This window comes from Oncorhynchus kisutch, linkage group LG11 (genome assembly GCF_002021735.2).
Source record: "Oncorhynchus kisutch isolate 150728-3 linkage group LG11, Okis_V2, whole genome shotgun sequence".
Lineage (NCBI taxonomy): Eukaryota > Metazoa > Chordata > Actinopteri > Salmoniformes > Salmonidae > Oncorhynchus > Oncorhynchus kisutch.
In genome coordinates this window covers 39899159-39916826 of record NC_034184.2, presented here as the reverse complement: position 1 = coordinate 39916826, position 17668 = coordinate 39899159, and the positions used below count along the sequence as shown (strand labels likewise).

The window sequence follows — 17668 nt, the reverse complement described above, 5'->3', positions numbered from 1 at the left end:
TCTGCGGCCTTTACAGTTTGCGGTCAGAGGCCACCCCCACACTAACTTTGCCACCGCTGCTCTAAAAAAAATCCTTTGGGAAACGCTGAAGCGTGAAGTTAAATTCAATGTGTTTTATTGAGTAGAGGTGTGAATATCAGGGTCAGGGTATTGTGCAGAAAGTATACAAAATGGGAACAGGCGTCCTGGGGGACGGAGCAGGCCCCGATGTATCGCGATACTACTCAGTATTGTGAGACTTGGCCTGGTATCACGTCATTAGCACAATCTTGGTGTTGTGACAACTTCATTACAGTTTTCTAGCAGTTTACACAGATTTTCTGTGTGTTTCTGTGCATATCATTTTTTTGGGGCCCTCACCAGTTTGCATCCCTGGCCCTTCCTCCTTGGTCTAGATAGTGTCTCTGAGCTTGGCCCCCCACAGAAACTCTGAAAGGGTTTTTTGTTTTAAAAAGCCAGAGCCAAATGCTCTTGAAACAAGGTCTCGGTGCAGTGGGTTTCAGATCAGATTAGCCCTCCGCTGTCAGGGCCTTCTGCGAGCGGCTAATGCAGTAAATCACAGCCCCCCCATTCGGGCATGCCATCCTTGAGGCTGAATACCTGTGACTAGCTAATAACCCGCTACTCAGCGTGTGTGAGCAAAGAACAGAGCAGAGCGGGGAGTGCGGTCTACCTCCCCACGAGGTTTTCCCCTGTATCGATCAGACCGAGCCACTTATACAGACAAAAGGTCTTTAGTTCCTGGTCACTGAAAGCACAAGGGTATTCCTACAGAATAACCAAGATCCCTTTCCCTTATTTGATCCTTTTTGGGACCTTCCCAAGTCTGTTTGTCTGTCTGCCGTTTCTTTTATTTCACTTCCTGTGGTCTCCTTGATTGATTAGCTAGTGTGGAAATGAATTGGATTTCTATAATAGCCATGAGATATTCAGGCGAAAAATGCTGTCCTTTTGTGTCAGCCACCTCCAGTGGTAATGGGTTTGTTGAAGAGAAAGGGGGGTAGTGAACTGTCATTAACCCCTTGTGGTCTGTGTGTTGCAGGTTCTCATCACTGGCCCGGCAGACACGCCGTACGCCAACGGCTGCTTTGAGTTTGACGTGTACTTCCCCCAGGACTACCCCAACTCCCCGCCCCTGGTCAACCTGGAGACCACCGGGGGACACAGCGTGCGCTTTAACCCAAACCTCTACAACGACGGGAAAGTGAGTCCCATACAGTTACTCAGGGTTAGGGGGTTGGTGAGGAGTTGGGTCAACTGCCTAGCTTTTAATCAACAGTTTAAATGTTGGGGGTTTGGTTCATTTAGTGAAAAATGTTTACCGTCCCTTCAACTTTTGGCTTTCCACGAAAATATGTCAAATTTGAGTGTATATTCAGCACCAGTCTGTCCAGAGTGATCCCTCTGTGGCACCATCAACCTGTTAACCTCACAGCTTGGAGTGGACAGAGCGAGAGCTTGATTTGAGTAGCCTTCCCTTCACACTAGTTTATTTTTGGTGTGTTGCCAAAATGAAAAAGAAGCACACTATTTCCCCCCCCCCCCCCCCTGGTGAAAAGCCGTGAAGGTGCTGGAGCCAGCCTCATCTGTTCTTCCTCATTAGGAAGACTCTGACAAGGAACATCTATTTTCATAATGGAAGGAGACAGCTGCTCTAAGAATTACTGTGGGATTTCTACAGCAGAGGTAGCACTCTGGTGAGGGGGCCAGGGCAAACTGCTTCTCAGCTTTCCCTCTGATTGAGGGGTGGATGGGTAGGAGGCAGGGCCTGTGGATGTTTACCTGACAGTCATTCTCTTGTCTTCAACCCTTGATCTGTTTCTGTCTTCTCCAGGTGTGTTTAAGTATCCTCAACACCTGGCACGGGAGACCAGAGGAGAAGTGGAACCCTCAGACCTCTAGCTTTTTACAGGTGAGACCGAAATCCACTGCACTATACCTCCACCACCCTTTCTTGGGTCTGTGTTTGGTTGTTTCTGCTGTCAAAACCTGAGTCCATCTCCATCAGTTGTTGGTGATGATTGATCATTGGCCTGTGTCTGTGACCACAGGGTATGTATTAATAGGTGGCTGTTTTGACAGATGCCATGAAAGATCCTCCATATTGTAAAGCCATTCATAGAGTTTATGTTGTCGTGTGTGTTGTTTTTAATTTATTTAACCATTATTTAACTAGGCAAGTAAAATTCTTATTTACAATGATGGCCTACCTCGGACGACGCTGGGCCAATTGTGCGCCGCCCTATGGGACTACCAATCACGGCCGGTTGTGTTACAGCCTGGAATTGTACCAGGGTCTGTAGTGACGCCTCTAGCACTGAAATGCAGTGCCTTAGACCGCTGCGCCACTTGGGAGCGCAAGGCAATTCCATCTCGACACCTATCACTCTGAGCCGGGCTGCTAAGGGGTTTTATCACCAGCTTTATCGTTGACTGTCAGTCTGTGTCACACTGGTAGAGACCTCGGGGCAAATCTCAAATAACACCCTATTCCCTATATAGTTCACTACTTTTGAGTAGTGCACTTGCACTATATGCGAAATGGGGTGACATGATTGTCTGAAGTAGTACACTGTATATGGAATATGGTGTCATTCGAGCAACAGCCCTTGGGTCGGAATGGACAAAAGTACCCGCAAAACACCAGTCTCAACGTCAACAGTGAAGAGGTGACTCCGGGATGCTGGCCTTCTAGGCAGAATTGCAACGAAAAAGCCATTTCTCAGACTGGCCAATAAAAATAAAATATTAAAGATGGGCAAAAGAACACAGACACTGGACAGAGGAACTCTGCCTAGAAGGCCAGCATCCCGGAGTCGCTTCTTCACTGTTGACATTGAGATTGGTGTTTTGCGGGTACTATTTAATGAAGCTGCCAGTGGAGGACTTGTGAGGGGTCTGTTTCTCAAACTAGACACTAATGTACTTGTCCTCTTGCTCAGTTGTGCACCGGGGTCTCCCACTCCTTTCTATTCTGGTTAAAGCCGGTTTGTCCTGTTCTGTGAAGGGAGAAGTACGCAGCGTTGTACGAGATATTCAGTTTCTTGGCAATTTCTCGCATGGAACAACCATCATTTCTCAGAACTAGAATAGACTGATGAATTTCAGAAGAAAGTTATTTGTTTCTGTCCATTTTTAGCCTGTAATCAAACCCACAAATGCTGATCCTCCAGATATGCAACTAGTCTAAAGAAGGCCAGTTTTATTGCTTCTTTAATCAGAATAACAGTTTTCATCTGTGCTAATATAATTACAAAATGTTTTTCTAATGATTAATTAGCCTTTTAAAATTATAAACTTGGATTAGCTAACACATGTGCCATTGGAACACAGGAGTGATGGTTGCTGATAATGGGCCTCTGTACGCCTATGTAGATATTCCATTTAAAAAAATCTGCCGTTTCTAGCTACAATAGTAATTTACAACATTAACAATGTCTACACTGTATTTCTGATCAATTTGATGTTAATTTAATGGACAAAAAATGTGCTTTTCTTTCAAAAACAAGGACATTTCTAAGTGACCCCAAACTTTTGAACGATAGTGTATATGGAGCAGGAAAGCTGTAAAAAATAAAGATATTTGTCCTCTGAATGGGGGAGGGAAAGAGTCTGTTTCTGTGGATATTGATCTGGCAACAAGCCTAGCTAGAGTCCTTTAGAAATGGTTCCCTTTTCTAATTCCCTCATTTTCAGGGTTGGAGAGTTCATAGAGATGTCTCCATTGATTATCATTCTAGTTGGTGTCTGCCAGATCAATAATGGAAATAGCAGGCTGAATGGCGACATGGTGGAATCAAGTCAAAATCAGCCGGCCCTGATATTGGTCCTGATATCTAGTTGCGGTGAGCAGGTGGGGGCTAGGAGAGGGTAGAAAGGTCACCAGGGTTTGAGTTAGTAGACAGGGTCCCTTGGCAGTCACACAGTATCAATTTCTTCATCTCCACTGATGGTTGAGGAAAGGATTGGGGTAATCTAGATCTATTGTTAGGCGGACAGCTACTTGACCGTCAGGATACATGCTGAGTGTTGTCCAGCTTGGCCTGGCAGACGGGCAGGCAGCCGTCCAGCTAGTGTCTGGCTCTGTGGTTAATATATGCTGGGTGGTGTGATGGAGCGAGCCGTGTACCCAGTCTCCTTGAGACAGCCCGGAGTATTAATTGAATTGTTAATAAAGATATATTGAAGGAGGGTGAAAAATCATGCTTTTGTCTGACGCTCCCTTAGTGTCCCCCATGCGTTCTGCTGCGTTGCTCATTGTGGTCTCTGCAATGTTCTCACCTATCCCCCTGCTTTTGTCTCCTCTCTTACCGCTCTTGCTCCCCCTCCTCTCTCTTTCTCCCCACACACCCCCTTCGGTAACCTTCCTACAAGTGGTTGTATGTGTATTTTGCAATGATCAAAAATATTCCTTTAATCCCCCCTCCCTCTCTCTTCAGGTGCTGGTATCGGTGCAGTCTCTGATCCTGGTGTCGGAGCCCTACTTCAACGAGCCGGGCTACGAGCGCTCACGCGGGACCCCCAGCGGCACGCAGAGCTCCCGCGAGTACGACGGAAACATCCGTCAGGCCTCCGTCAAGTGGGCCATGCTGGAGCAGTTACGCAACCCCTCGCCTTGCTTCAAAGAGGTGAGCGGTTAAATATTTTTTGTCCCCCCCCACCCCCCACCGTCATGCTCTCAGGCTATCCTACAGTGGCTCACCCATTCGTACATACAATTAGGCTACCCCGCAGCTTTCCTGGCACCTCAACCCGGCCCACACCAGTGTTTAATGGCCCTCAATTCTACTGTAGTATCGTTCTTTGTAATGACAAAGCATTACGCTCACCATGCTCCCTTGTTACAGTAGCAACCAGCCTCTGCACACACAAAAAAACGGCAGATAAAGCACAATAAATTGTCTCCTTTGGGACGATATTAGGACCGTGGCAGATAATAAATTCACTGTTTACTATTTCCCAGGTAGATCATATCGCTCGTTTTTTAATTTCCTCCTGTCCTTGACACGGGCCGTGCAGGCTGATAGCGTGGCAGATAGCGATCAGTCACCAACTCTGCTTAGAGGGAAGGGGGAGGGAGGGGAAGATGGTGCGTAGAAAGAGGGCGGGGGGGGTAGTGAGAAGCGTTGGGAGGGGAAGAGGGCAGGGGTCTAGGGAAAGAGTGAAGCAGAGGGAGTTTGGGAGGGAGAAAGTAGAAAGAGGAATGGGAAGATGGAGGGACAGAGTGAAGCAGAGGGAGGTAGAGAGGAATGGGAAGATGGAGGGACAGGGTGAAGCAGAGGGAGGTAGAGGAATGGGAAGATGGAGGGACAGAGTGAAGCAGAGGGAGGTAGAGAGGGATGGGAAGATGGTGCGGGGGCGGCGGGAAAGAGTGAAACAGAGGGAGGTTTGGAGTTAGAGAGCAGTAGAAAAAGAGAGGAAAGAGGTGTTTCTAATGAATTCCTCCTTGCTGGGGAGGCAGGTGTCAGCGTCTCATACGCCCCTGTGTGGGTGCTGCTGTCTGATGGCGGGAACCAAAGGACCACAGACTGATCGACACCGCTCCAGTTTGGCTCCTAACGTGCTGTATCTAATCACTCACACTGCGAACAGATAGAAGTCAGCCTCCGATATTCCACTCACTCTGTTGCTTCTATCTCCTCTGTCACACTGTAGCTCATGGGAGCTTCATGACACGGCAACAAATAACTTCTTCATAATGCCATTGTCATTGGCTTTGCTTCGTTGTTCACCTGTGTGTGTATGCACGCGCGCACACAGCCAACATCGATTAAAATATTGGATTCTGGTAATGTAGTCCTGGATGAAAACACGGAATTAAATTAAGATCCCAGATGCTTGCTGCTCTGCCAAGCAACCTCCGCTTTGCCAAACAGTAATGTATTTTCCGGTCTCTCTCTACCTGCAATCAGAAAAGAGAGGACGTCTGTCTGTGGGTCTCAACCTGAGCCTCCGGACCAATGTTTTCCTTCAACTAGACATTATTTAGCAGGCCGTCAGACGCTGGTGATTAGCCCTGTTAGCTGGCCAGGCTGGGGAGACAGAGTGGGGATGTGGAATTTTGGAAAGCACTGCCATGTCCTTTCTGTCATTTGTATAGAGAAACCGGGAGGGAAGCCAGACTGAAATATTATGGAGGCTAGTCCAGAATCTATTGGCCCCATGTTACTCCATTTTATAGATCTAGAACCATACCCGTCTCCCCCGAAAAATAGATTTACGGAATTACCTAGAGAAATGCATCAAACCAGGAGAACACATTGACAGAGAAGAATCAGATGTATAGTTCAAGACAATTGGTCTCCATGTTTAAGTTGATCTATTGAGGTAGAGGTACCGTTGAAGTACATTGTGTGTGTGTGTGTTCCAGACACACACATTTCTTTTTCGGGTCCCAGGGACAAAATGGTCAGCATGGTATAGCAGCCGTTGTAATAAAACAGGGTTCTGACATCAGTGGCTCAATATGAAATGGACCATGGGAGCTGGGAAAACCAGCATTCCTCTATAATACTGCCCCGTGCTCAGCGTGCCCTCCTGAAATTCAATTAGGCTCATGTGGCACTCCTGAGTTACCCTTTTCCCGTCTAAGCCCATGGCGGAGACAGACGGAAATACTGTCCACAAACATTGGCGAGCTCTACTGCCCTACAAAGGCGAAATGTGGAAACGACGAATTTGGTCACAAATCTTTTGATCTGTTGTGATGGCCAGGTATATTGTCTGATTTAATGTTTCTTGACACAAAAAGAAGCCAGTCGATCAGAAAACATCATGAAGTACCAGAAATTGCTTTCTGTCAGATTCTGCGGTTAAATTTTTGACTTACTTTGCCTTTGTAGGAAGTATAGCCGTGGCACACGCATACAGTACTATCGTCTCTGTTTTGATGGTGCCCCGAGCTCAGCGTGGTCTCTTTCCGAACTCAGGTGAACCGTGAAAGCGGTGACTCCATAGACATTTATTTTTGTGGCCGGGGGATTATGTGTGAGATTTCCAACGTTTTTATGCCCTATTTATAGTCTGAGATGGAGAATAAAAAGCAACCTTGAATAATGCAGCAGGAGATTGTCAGGTGGTATTAGGAACAACAGGTCGGCCGCTGAAATATAGTTCCCAGTGTGTGTGTGAGAGCCGAGGGGTGAGTAGGTTATTAGGGGAGGCAGTGCTGCGGGTGACATCCAAAACCCACCCCTCCAAATCTCAGGAAACGAGTGTTGTCTCTCCTCAGGAGCTTAGCGAGACCGACACCCCTGTCAGGCCACACAGGGATGGAGCTCATTACCACAGGGCTATCCATTGTTGTGTGGCAAGAGTACCACAGTATGAGTCATAATACCCATGAAACCTAGTGGTCAAACAAAGGTTTCCAATCATTTCCACCATTCTTTTTTCCCCCATAGGTGATTTTAGAAACACTTAAAATAAGGGCTGTGTTTCGGCTTACCCTGGCGTGACGTTTTCATAACCCTGTAAATCTCCCTTGGACAAGGTGACTTATCAATATATTCGGCTCGATTTAAATAAAATGCTAATGTGGCTATCATGAAGAACTACAAATGCCATGATCTGGACGAGACTGCTGAATGGAGGCAAAGGTAAGAACCTCTGGATTAACTATATAATGTTAGCTACATTTAGTCATTTATTCATTACATTTAGAAATGAATAAATTGGCTAAATTTCATTAAATTGACAATTCTGTGAACTGTCTCCTGAAAGTTTGTTTTAATTGACACACTACCTGGGGCGGCAGGGTAGCCTCGTGATTGGGGCGGCAGGGTAGCATCGTGATTAGAGCGTTGGACTAGTAACCGGAAGGTTGCAAGTTCAAATCCCCGAGCTGACAAAGTACAAATCTGTCGCTCTGCCCCTGAACAGGCAGTTAACCCACTGTTCCTAGGCAGTCATTGACAATAACAATTTGTTCTTAACTGACTTGCCTAGTAAAATAAAAATAACAAAGGTGTCAGCTAGAGATGTGCAGGAGCTTGCAGGGATTTGTAGTCTTGCGTGATGTCTACTTTGATTGATGCTAATTATCATTTTCGAAACTGAGCCAAATATATATATTTATTAAATTAATCTTGTCCAAGAGAGATTTACATGGTTATCAAAACACCCGGGTAAGCCTACATGAAAAACCGCCAGGGTAAGCCCACATAAAACACAGCCCATATTTTACGTTTTTCTAAAATCCTCATGGGAAAAATGAAAAACGATTGGAACCATTTCCCTGTTTGACCGCCTGATTTCATGGCTATTACGACACTTCCACTGTGGGGCTGTATGGTCATGAAAAGGGGTAAGTTATGGAAACCATTAAGAGAGGAGCGTGTTCTTGTCCTGACCTCTACCAGCCCTGACCAGGTGTATTATACAGTGTGATTGATTCACGGTTCGTGGACCTTCCAGAGCAGATGGAGCTAGCTTCCTTGCGTGTTCATTTTTCATGTAAACAAGAGGAGGATGCATCAGTGGCGGGACCGCGCACACACGCACACTGAGAGAGAGCAGCTCGCACACCCTGTCAAGGAAATTAGTCATTGTGTTGAGCACACTCCATTACGGTGCATTATTGATGGGTTTTAACAAGACACCTCTGCCCAGTGGGACCTATCGAGGCTGGGGCGGTGACTCCTCTCCTCTCTCTGTGTAACTTGCTAACCCAGCACAGCCTGGTTGAGGATACTGCTTTTGTAGTCTAGCTGGAGGAGAGATAAGGCTCCTGTGTTGGGTTTCGTGACTGAGAGATGGGGAGAGAAAGCTTGCCCGGTTTTGGACACACACACGGAGCAGGGAAAGCCAAGAGTGGAGGAGCGATGTGCCACTGCCACCGGGGTTTCCATGGCTACGCTGGGAAGGAAATTGATCATTGCCCTAATCTCCCTCCCATAGCCCAATTCTGTGGTAGCGACTGCTTGCCTCTGCAGATGGGAAGCGTGTCAGTCAAAAGTGACGAATGGGGGCTTTTAAAATAACCTCACTGGTGACTAACCTCACTGTTTAGTCACCAGGGTCTGTGTGACTGAGTATGACCTTGTCTTTGGCAACAGGGAGGGATTCCACAAGCGTGCCACTGAGCGTCTCCTCGTCTCTGTCAGGATGACGCGGTGTCCGGGGCGATGATTGACAATGCTGACATGAACACAAACACATCGCTGGACTCGTTGTGTCTATGTCAGCGTAAATAAACCTGAGCTGTCTTTCCATCCAGAGGCCAAGCCATGCCATCTGCAGTGCCGCCTTTGCCCATTTGGGAAAAGAAGGCCATCGTTCCCCTCAGCTGTGCCCACCCCCGTCCCCCTACCGGTACATGAATTACTGCTGGTATATGCTCACCTAGAATGAATGGGGAGTGGGGTTCGAGACTAGGCTTGAGACCACCTCCCTAGCAGTTGACTATGGAGCAGATTTGAGTTTTTCTAATGCTTATATACTGAACAAAAATATATACGTTGTCTGCAGTTGAGGCCAGCTGGACGTACTGCCAAATTCTCTAAAATGATGTTGGAGGAGGCTTGTGGTAGAGAAATGAACATTCAATTATCTGGCAACCGCTCTGGTGGACATTGTTGTGGTCAGCATGCCAACTGCACGCTCCCACAAAACTTGAGACATCTGTGGCACTGTGTTGTATTACAAAACTTTACATTTTAAAGTGGCCTTTTATTGTCCACAGCACAAGGTTCATCTGTGTAAATCATCCTGTTTAATCAGCATCTTGATATGCCACACCTGACAGGTAGATGGGTTATCTTGGCAAAGGTGAAATGCTCACTAACAGGGATGTAAACATATTTGTGCACAACATTTTAGCAAAGTAAGCTTGTTGTGCATATGGAAAGTTTCTGGGATTGTTTTTTCAGCTCATGAAATATGGTGCCTACATGTTGCGTTTTATTTTTGTTCAGTATAGATTGTCCTACCCATACCTTCTTTGGTACTTTAAATGACGCTGAATATAATACAGCTAATTAGCCAGGAAGTCATTGTGGATAGGTGCGTATTAGCAGCAAATTTTCAATTACCTTATCGTATATGCACTCCTAATTTGGTAAGATTTCATTGATTGGAAAGGTGAAAGCAATACAATACATGCATAGTGTTCACCAATCCAGTCACATAAGATCAGTGATCAATGGCAAGTAAGAAATGAAGTGAGGATGCATTTTTAAGGTTACGTTACTTGAATGAAGCCCAACTAAAGACTTACCCCATAATCTTCTGCCTGAAGTAGTGATTTTCACCCCTCCAGAGGTTCCTGTTCTCTACTCGGTATGAACACTGAGAGGGGAGGCTGAAGTTGAGGCTAGACGTGAGTGGGAGTATTTACGATGCTGTAGTCAGTGTAGCAGACCTGAGCTCGCAGGGGAGCAGACCTGGGGCTGAGTGAGCATACAGCAGACGGGATGAAAAAATCAATTTGAATGGCCACAGCATGATTCATACTCACCCTTGACCGCTGTGTGTGTGGAGCACATGGAAACATGCACACGTCTGCCCTCTGGAATAATGAGTGGACGGCAGCTCACCTAAAAGGTCACTTAATTTATCTGGAAATGGAGCACACAATCAACAGACCATGCCAGTGTGTACGTATGGGCATTTGTCTGGTTGTATTGAGTGTCTCTCACATGGATTGGTCATTTGTCAAGACGCCCTATTCTGATGGGTACACGTGATCCATGTTCAGTGACTCTTGGATATGTACACAATCCATACCGTGATCGATGCGTGTACCGAAGTCACGTGTGCACTGCCCTTCCAACACGAAACGCCCCTGGGTACTTAAGCTTTTAGAAACACTCACCAATTCAAAATGACTATGTTAAATGGAGGTCTCCCACATAACGTCAGGCCTGGATCTGCCTTTCAATATAATATATTAGATTATATTGGATTTCTACTTTATCCACTGGTGACACCAGAACATTTGGTTGCACCGATTGTCTTATTATAAAAATAAATACATGTATAATGACCTGGCCTGTGTCCCATACAGAGCCAGCCTCATCATCTGAGATTTAATATTTTTTTCTGTAGTTACCGTTTAATTCAGGTGTTCACCAGCCAGACTGTTTGGCTAGCTGTGTTTCTTTAGCCGTAAGCGGCATGTGAGTTTCAAGTTTGGGGGGGCTAATTTTCACCATTTTTTAAAAAGCACCTTTTATAATAAAGTGTTCCATGCATCATCGCATTTGCTGACTTGTGTGTAGATTGGATGGTCATAATTTAGGCTAATAATATAACTCAATCACTGTTTGTAAAAAATAAATAAAAAGCCCGTTCAATGCATGGCTGAGCGGGTAGTGGAGTAGAGTAGACCTAGGCAACAGTATATCAGATGCTCTTCTTGGCCTTGTTATGGACACATTTCATGCAATTCTGCTACACTTTATATGACTGGAGACATCAGAATAATCTTTTTAATACAACAATAATTACAGAGTAGCCTACTCTGCTGACACTGACAGAGCAATAAAAATGACGTCTGATCCATGTATATTAATAGGCCTACGAGAAGGGAAGCCTACAATATGACATTAATCTAACCTGGGGGAGGACATTAACTTGGGAGTGGCACAATTAATAAAGGTCCCTTGATGGTAGTGCCCATTTACTGCTTATCACTTATTTACCATTTATTCACACAACTTTATTTCAGTTGTGTACATTAGATTTGTTTAATTTGATTTAGTTTATTATTTCACTCCAAGTCATCTCTAGAGAGCTGCTGCTTATGCTGTCTGACAAAATCACCTTTAATTCTTCAAAGTAAATCATGTTTGACTGCTAAATACCAACTATCAATCACTAAGATCATGTATTTTCAGGTTGACCTTGCAAAGCAACTGCTCTTATCCCTCTTGATGCCATTCTTCTCTCACACTCTGTCTGCACAATAACCTGACATAGCATGCGTAAAAGAACCACAGACCAGACCAGTAGGCACCCAATGTATTATGGTCATTGTAGTTTAGGGCAGAAAACTTGGTAATTAACTATGTAGAATATTGTCCTGTTGGAAACTACAACTCCCTACTACATCGCATAGTTGGGGCTTGATTGGATTTATCTATAGAGAAGGAAAAAATCATGGAATTCAAATAATTGAACCAGTGTCAATTAGTTGTTTAAAAACTGAAAAATAACCGGCATTACGGTTAATCGCTCAGCACTATTAGATTGTATACTTACATGGTCAAAGAATGTTGATTCCGTTGTAAAGATGGGGAGAGGTCTGTCTGTAATAGAGAGAATCTGCTTTTTTTAACATCACATGCAACCAAACAAGTTCTGCAAGCTCTGGTTTTGTCACATCTTGGCTATTGCCCAGTTGTATGATCAGGTGTGGAAAAAATAACCTAGAAAAGCTGCAGCTGGCCCAGAACAGAGCAGCATGTCTGGCCCTCAAATGTACACAGAGGGGCGTATGTCAATAACATGCATGTCAGTCTCCTGGTTCAGAGTAGAGGAGACAATTACTGCATCACTGCTGGTTTTTCTAAGAAGTATTGACATGCTGAAAGTACCCACTTGTCTGGGCAAAACATAGCTCAAACATGTATACGTACCCTACAAGACACGCAATCAGGGGTCTCTTCATAGTCCCCAAGTCCAGAACAGTGGCTGGGAGAAGCTTTCTTTTTAAATTTTTATTATGTAAAAAAAAAATGTCATGTAGTGTTCTTAGTTCAAATTTGTGTTGCTGTTCTTGTCCATTAGAACATGACAAAATACAGAACACTTATGTTTTGTGTAGATCCCAGGAAGAATAGCTGCTGGTTCTTCAACAGCTATTGGTGATCCGAATTTAAAAAATAAAAAATAATGACAGAAATCACTCTGCTTATCAGTTCATTTGGCGTAAAATTCTTATACATACGCAGCATCTCAGGATCTGTGCAGACCTAGAGAACTCAGTCAAGGGAGACATCATAGCACTTCTCCTCCAAAACATTTTCAGTGGAGAGATGGCGCTTCTGTTTAACGCTCCACTTCAAAGCAGCCTGACTGCAGATATCCAACTCCCTTCCCAGTCAGTGAAACAAGCAGTTCTCTTGCTGCTTCCTGCTGCAGAGGAGAACTTTCAGAGGTTATGCTTTTCTTCACAACATCCTGCTTTTTTGCTTCATAAACTTACCAATTTGGTAGGGAGAAGTTGGGGCAAGGTCCGTACTATCCGGGATCCTTGGGACATACCTACCCCATTGAAGTTGTCATTTTAAAATTGTAAGGGTTAAGGTAGGGGTTAGTGGTGTAGTGTAGGGATCCCGGATAGCACTGACCGTTACGGCACCTGGAGGGGCCTGATCAGAATTTTGCGGAAAAAATAAATATTTTCACTGCGCTCACCATTTGTCCTTTCCAGTATGAACCATGGGAAATTTTATCCAAAACTTGCTGGCTCTCATTTCACTATTCCATCATCTGGGCCATAGGACAGCAGTTCAGTAATATTATATTAGGATCATTTGAAGGAAGAACACATGGAAAATTTGAATTATATTTTCATGATGGTCATTTTCATTATCCAGTGTGTCATGGGATGCAACGTTTACATTTCTCAGCATATTTCAAGCATTCTAACTAGGGCCCAGAGATTCTCCTGGTCAGGTCATACAGACAGGAAAAACTCCTAAAAATGAAATGGCTATAAACTAGAGATGAGTTTCAATAATGAGGACCTGCAGGTGTATGTGTTGCATGTTGTTTCTGAGTCTCATGGCTGTGTTGTAATCCCCAGGTGATCCACAAGCACTTCTACCTGAAGCGGGTGGAAGTCATGGCGCAGTGTGAGGAGTGGATCGCAGACATCCAGCAGTACAGCAGTGACAAGAGAGTGGGCCGCACCATGTCCCATCACGCTGCTGCGTTGAAGGTAAACAAACACTATTCATCTACAGGAGACCTCGCATTGTATCAGAATTGTGTCCTTCTCCACAGAAGTGAATACCCCATCCCCCTTTCACTTATATGTATACACACAGTCCTGGTTAAGGAAGTCTGAATTGGTTGCTCAGGAGGAGAGTGACATCCCTGGTGTTTTATGCATGGTGGACAGGCTTAATTCATGCACTAGCCGGCTTCCCCCTCTTGACAGTCTCGAGGCAGCCATGGAGGAACAGATCAGGGACCTGCGTCCTACTTCCCTAAGCTCACTGGCAGCCAGACTCCGTTCCTCTGGCTTTTAATAACCTTAATTAATACCCAGTGTAAATAATCTCCCCGACACACTGATAAAAGACAGAGGGGCCACAGCACAGTGCTGTTTTTAAAGCAGGGCTACAGAGGTCTGTGTAGTCCTATTACTTTCATGGTTTTTCCTCTTGCTCCAGAAAACAGGTTCAGGTTCTAAAACGATGGGTTTGTTTTGGTGCACATTGTTTTGTTTTTTTGGTAAAACATTTAAGGTAAAGTGCTGGAAGTGGTAATTTTTCATTGGTTTACTGTATGCTCTCGTCACAGAGATACTCTGATTTGGCGCTGAGAAGGCAACTGGAATGGATTCATGTGAGCTCAAGAGTATTTTGGACAAACTTCAAGCTACAATATGTAACTTTTTGGGCGACCTGACAAAATTCACACAGAAATGTGAGTTCTTGATCTGTCATTCTCATTGAAAGCAAGTGTAAGAAGCGGTAGATCTGTTCTATGGGCACTACTTCTACGCTTCCTTTTTTAAAGTTTTGTTTTTGTGTCTTTTACTTTAGGCTTTGTACAACAGCTGAAAATACTATGTTTTGTTTATAGAAAATATATTTTGCTATGATTTAGATTATACAATGACTCTCTATACTACACTTGCTTGTTTTGTCACAAACTGAAATTAGGCGAACATTTTAGCAACCAGGAAATGGCAAAGTGATTTCTGCATTGTGCATCTTTTTTAAATGAAGGGCTTGAAATTTGTATATGTTTGGAAGAGTATTTAGAGTTCACAGGCCTTGTCATAACTGTGGGGTAGAGTATAAATCAGATTCCTTGTAAGAGCCCATGTTTGTACTTGCCCCCCCCCCTCACAGCAAATAGTAGCTCTGAACTGAGCCCTGTGGTGGTAACCCTGTGTCCTCTGTCCCTCTCCCCCATTCAGAGGCACACGGCCCAGCTACGAGAGGAACTGCTGAAGCTGCCCTGCCCCGAGGGCCTGGAGCCTGACGGGGAGGAGTTCTCAGAGAAGAGTGCCGCCCTCATGGTCAAAGAGCTGCCCAATCAGGATGCGGAGAAGCCAAGCGGCAGCCAAGACGCCCCCTGCAGTGAGGGCCTGCTATGAGTCCTGCCCTTCCCTGCACCCCTCCACCCTTAGCCGCGGCCACTCCTCCTCACGACTATTACTATTGTTATTAAATAGACTTTGAAGGCTTCGAAGCACAAGCCACCATTTTGTCAATATTTGTATGTAAGAATCTAATTATGTAATAGCTGAAAAAAATAGGACAAAAAACAAGATGAGAATGAAACTGCATACAAACCAACAAAAATAAGACAAAACTCCGAACTATGCTATGCCCTTAAGGAAACAGTTGACAAACAAATTCTTTTATTTACCTGTAAAAGTGTAAACTTTTTGTGCTTTTTTTTTTTCAATTGTGAATTAACCACTGATTGGTATGTTATTAAACTTGTTTATGTATACATAATGACAGAGGGAATCACAGAATATATAAGGGAACTAGCATACCTTTAGAGAATGTTTAATGAATGTTAATTTCAACAACAAAAAAATGGACTGTTAGCGCAAGAACAGTTGTAACCAAGAATGTATTGGTCATTCTTTAAGGATACTATTTAAAAGAAAAGAACACACACTTTCCTGAATTTGAGAAATCTTCTGGTTGCCCATTGATTTCTACAGGATCCTGTAAACTTCAATAAAGGCTGAAATGGACGTTCTTAATTGCTATGATTACTTACCTTTTTTTACAGGCTGTTGAAAAAAATGCACACTTTTTTTTGTTTGCCCCTCACTAATTCAATGCAAGTTTAATAAATGCAACCTGTTTTACTTTGCCCGTATATATACACTGATCTGATTGTGTAGATGAGTGTATGTATGATGTGCTTGGGATATGTATGCGAATGCTTCTGCATGTGTATGCGATTGTGTGTGTTCAACAATCCTCATAAGATACCAAGCTGCCATGTGCCTTTCTATCTACATTGACATCAATACCACCAGATACTTTGAAAGAGTTTATTCACTGATTATTTGACATTTCTACACACATCATTCCACTGTTTGGCTAAAATCCCTTCATCTATTTTATGTTGATTCCAGTAAAAGAAGAAGCACTTTCTACTTTACTCAATCCTGGTTCAGTCACATACTCCTTTTGGTAGGACATTAAATGGAGCTTGAAAATGTTTATTGATTGTGCGAATGGTTCTTTCTGCATTTTTGAACAACACTTGGAATCTCTGATCTAAAAGTATATATAAAGAAAGACAGGGTGCCAATCCACATAGGTGCATGAGCTGCTACTGTACTGTCAGATGAGGCCCAGTGCAGGGAAACAGGCCATCTACTGTATATGAGTAACATGTTTAGATATACTTTTGTCTTTGCTGGTACAGTTTTTGGGTTGCTGATTGTTTCCATTGCTAGTTTGGCCTTCCACAACTGTCAGTCCTCTGAGGGTAGAGCCTTCCTAACCTCCTTACCATAAGATAGATGAGCTCATGTTCAGTGGTGGAGAAAGTACCCAGTTGTCATACTTGAGTAAAAGTAAAGCTTCATATAAAAAATGACTCAAGTGAAAATCGAGTAAAAGTCTAAAAGTATTTGGTTTTAAATTTGCTACAGTACCAAAATTAAAAGTATATATCATTTCAAATTCCTTAACCAGATGGCATGATTTATTTATTTTTTATTTTTTTATTTACGGATAGCCAGCGGCACACTCCAACACATAATTTACAAAAGAAGCATTTGTGTTTCGTGGTCCGCCAGATCGGAGGCAGTAGGGATGACCAGGCATGTTCTCTTGATAAGTGTGGGATTTGGACAATTTTTCTGTCCCGCTAAGCATTTTAAATGTAACAAGTACTTTTGGGTGTCAGGGATAATGTATGGAGTAAAAAGTACATTATTTTCTTTAGGAATGTAGTGGAGTTAAAGTTGTCAAAAATACAAATCGTAAAGTACCGATACCCCAAAATACCTACCTAATTAGTACTTTAAAGTATATTTAATTAAGTACTTTATACCACTGCTTATATTGGCTTTTGCATTTTACTATCAGAACAATGTAATTACCAAAGTCAACATCCAGCTTGATGTAGTGTGAATCATGGCTGGCTGTATGTTGTGCTAGGTGTCTCCTAACCAAATATAATTAATACATCTCAACAGTTCTATATGAAGACTGTGCAACACTGAGACTCACTGAGAAGACTCACCTTTTCCTTTCTTGCTATCCCTTTCCCACAATGAACCTTGCCTTTGGGAATGACCTTCAAAACTGCTGTACAGCAAGCTTGGATACATGAATTATGGTGTAGAATGAAGGAGAATAGCACGGTGGATGTGCTTCTGTGATTTAGCCCCCCCACGATGCAATTTTCATCCTATGCTTTAAACCTCACAGTGAAAGTAGAGGGAGAAATGCCTTCTGGAAAATGCATTGAGTGTAAAGCGCCGTATGGAGACTCTTTCACAACATGG

At 43.8% G+C, this 17668-nt stretch overlaps 1 protein-coding gene across 19 annotated transcripts in view; it reads left to right on the top strand.

Annotated features, from left to right (window-relative positions):
* Positions 1-16370, top strand: part of LOC109899695 (baculoviral IAP repeat-containing protein 6) — a 140948-nt gene extending 124578 nt beyond the window's left edge. For 18 of the 19 annotated variants that reach the window (XM_031835763.1, XM_031835766.1, XM_031835762.1 and 15 more), the window contains 5 exons: positions 1043-1204; positions 1835-1912; positions 4440-4628; positions 13751-13885; positions 15098-16370. In XM_031835763.1, the coding sequence (XP_031691623.1) occupies positions 1043-1204; positions 1835-1912; positions 4440-4628; positions 13751-13885; positions 15098-15277 (744 nt within the window). In that variant the 3' untranslated portion in view covers positions 15278-16370. Of the gene's footprint in view, positions 1-1042; positions 1205-1834; positions 1913-4439; positions 4629-13750; positions 13886-14472; positions 14599-15097 lie in introns of all 19 variants that reach the window. The other variant, XM_031835772.1, reaches the window with a different exon arrangement.
* The last annotated feature ends 1298 nt before the right edge of the window (positions 16371-17668 follow it).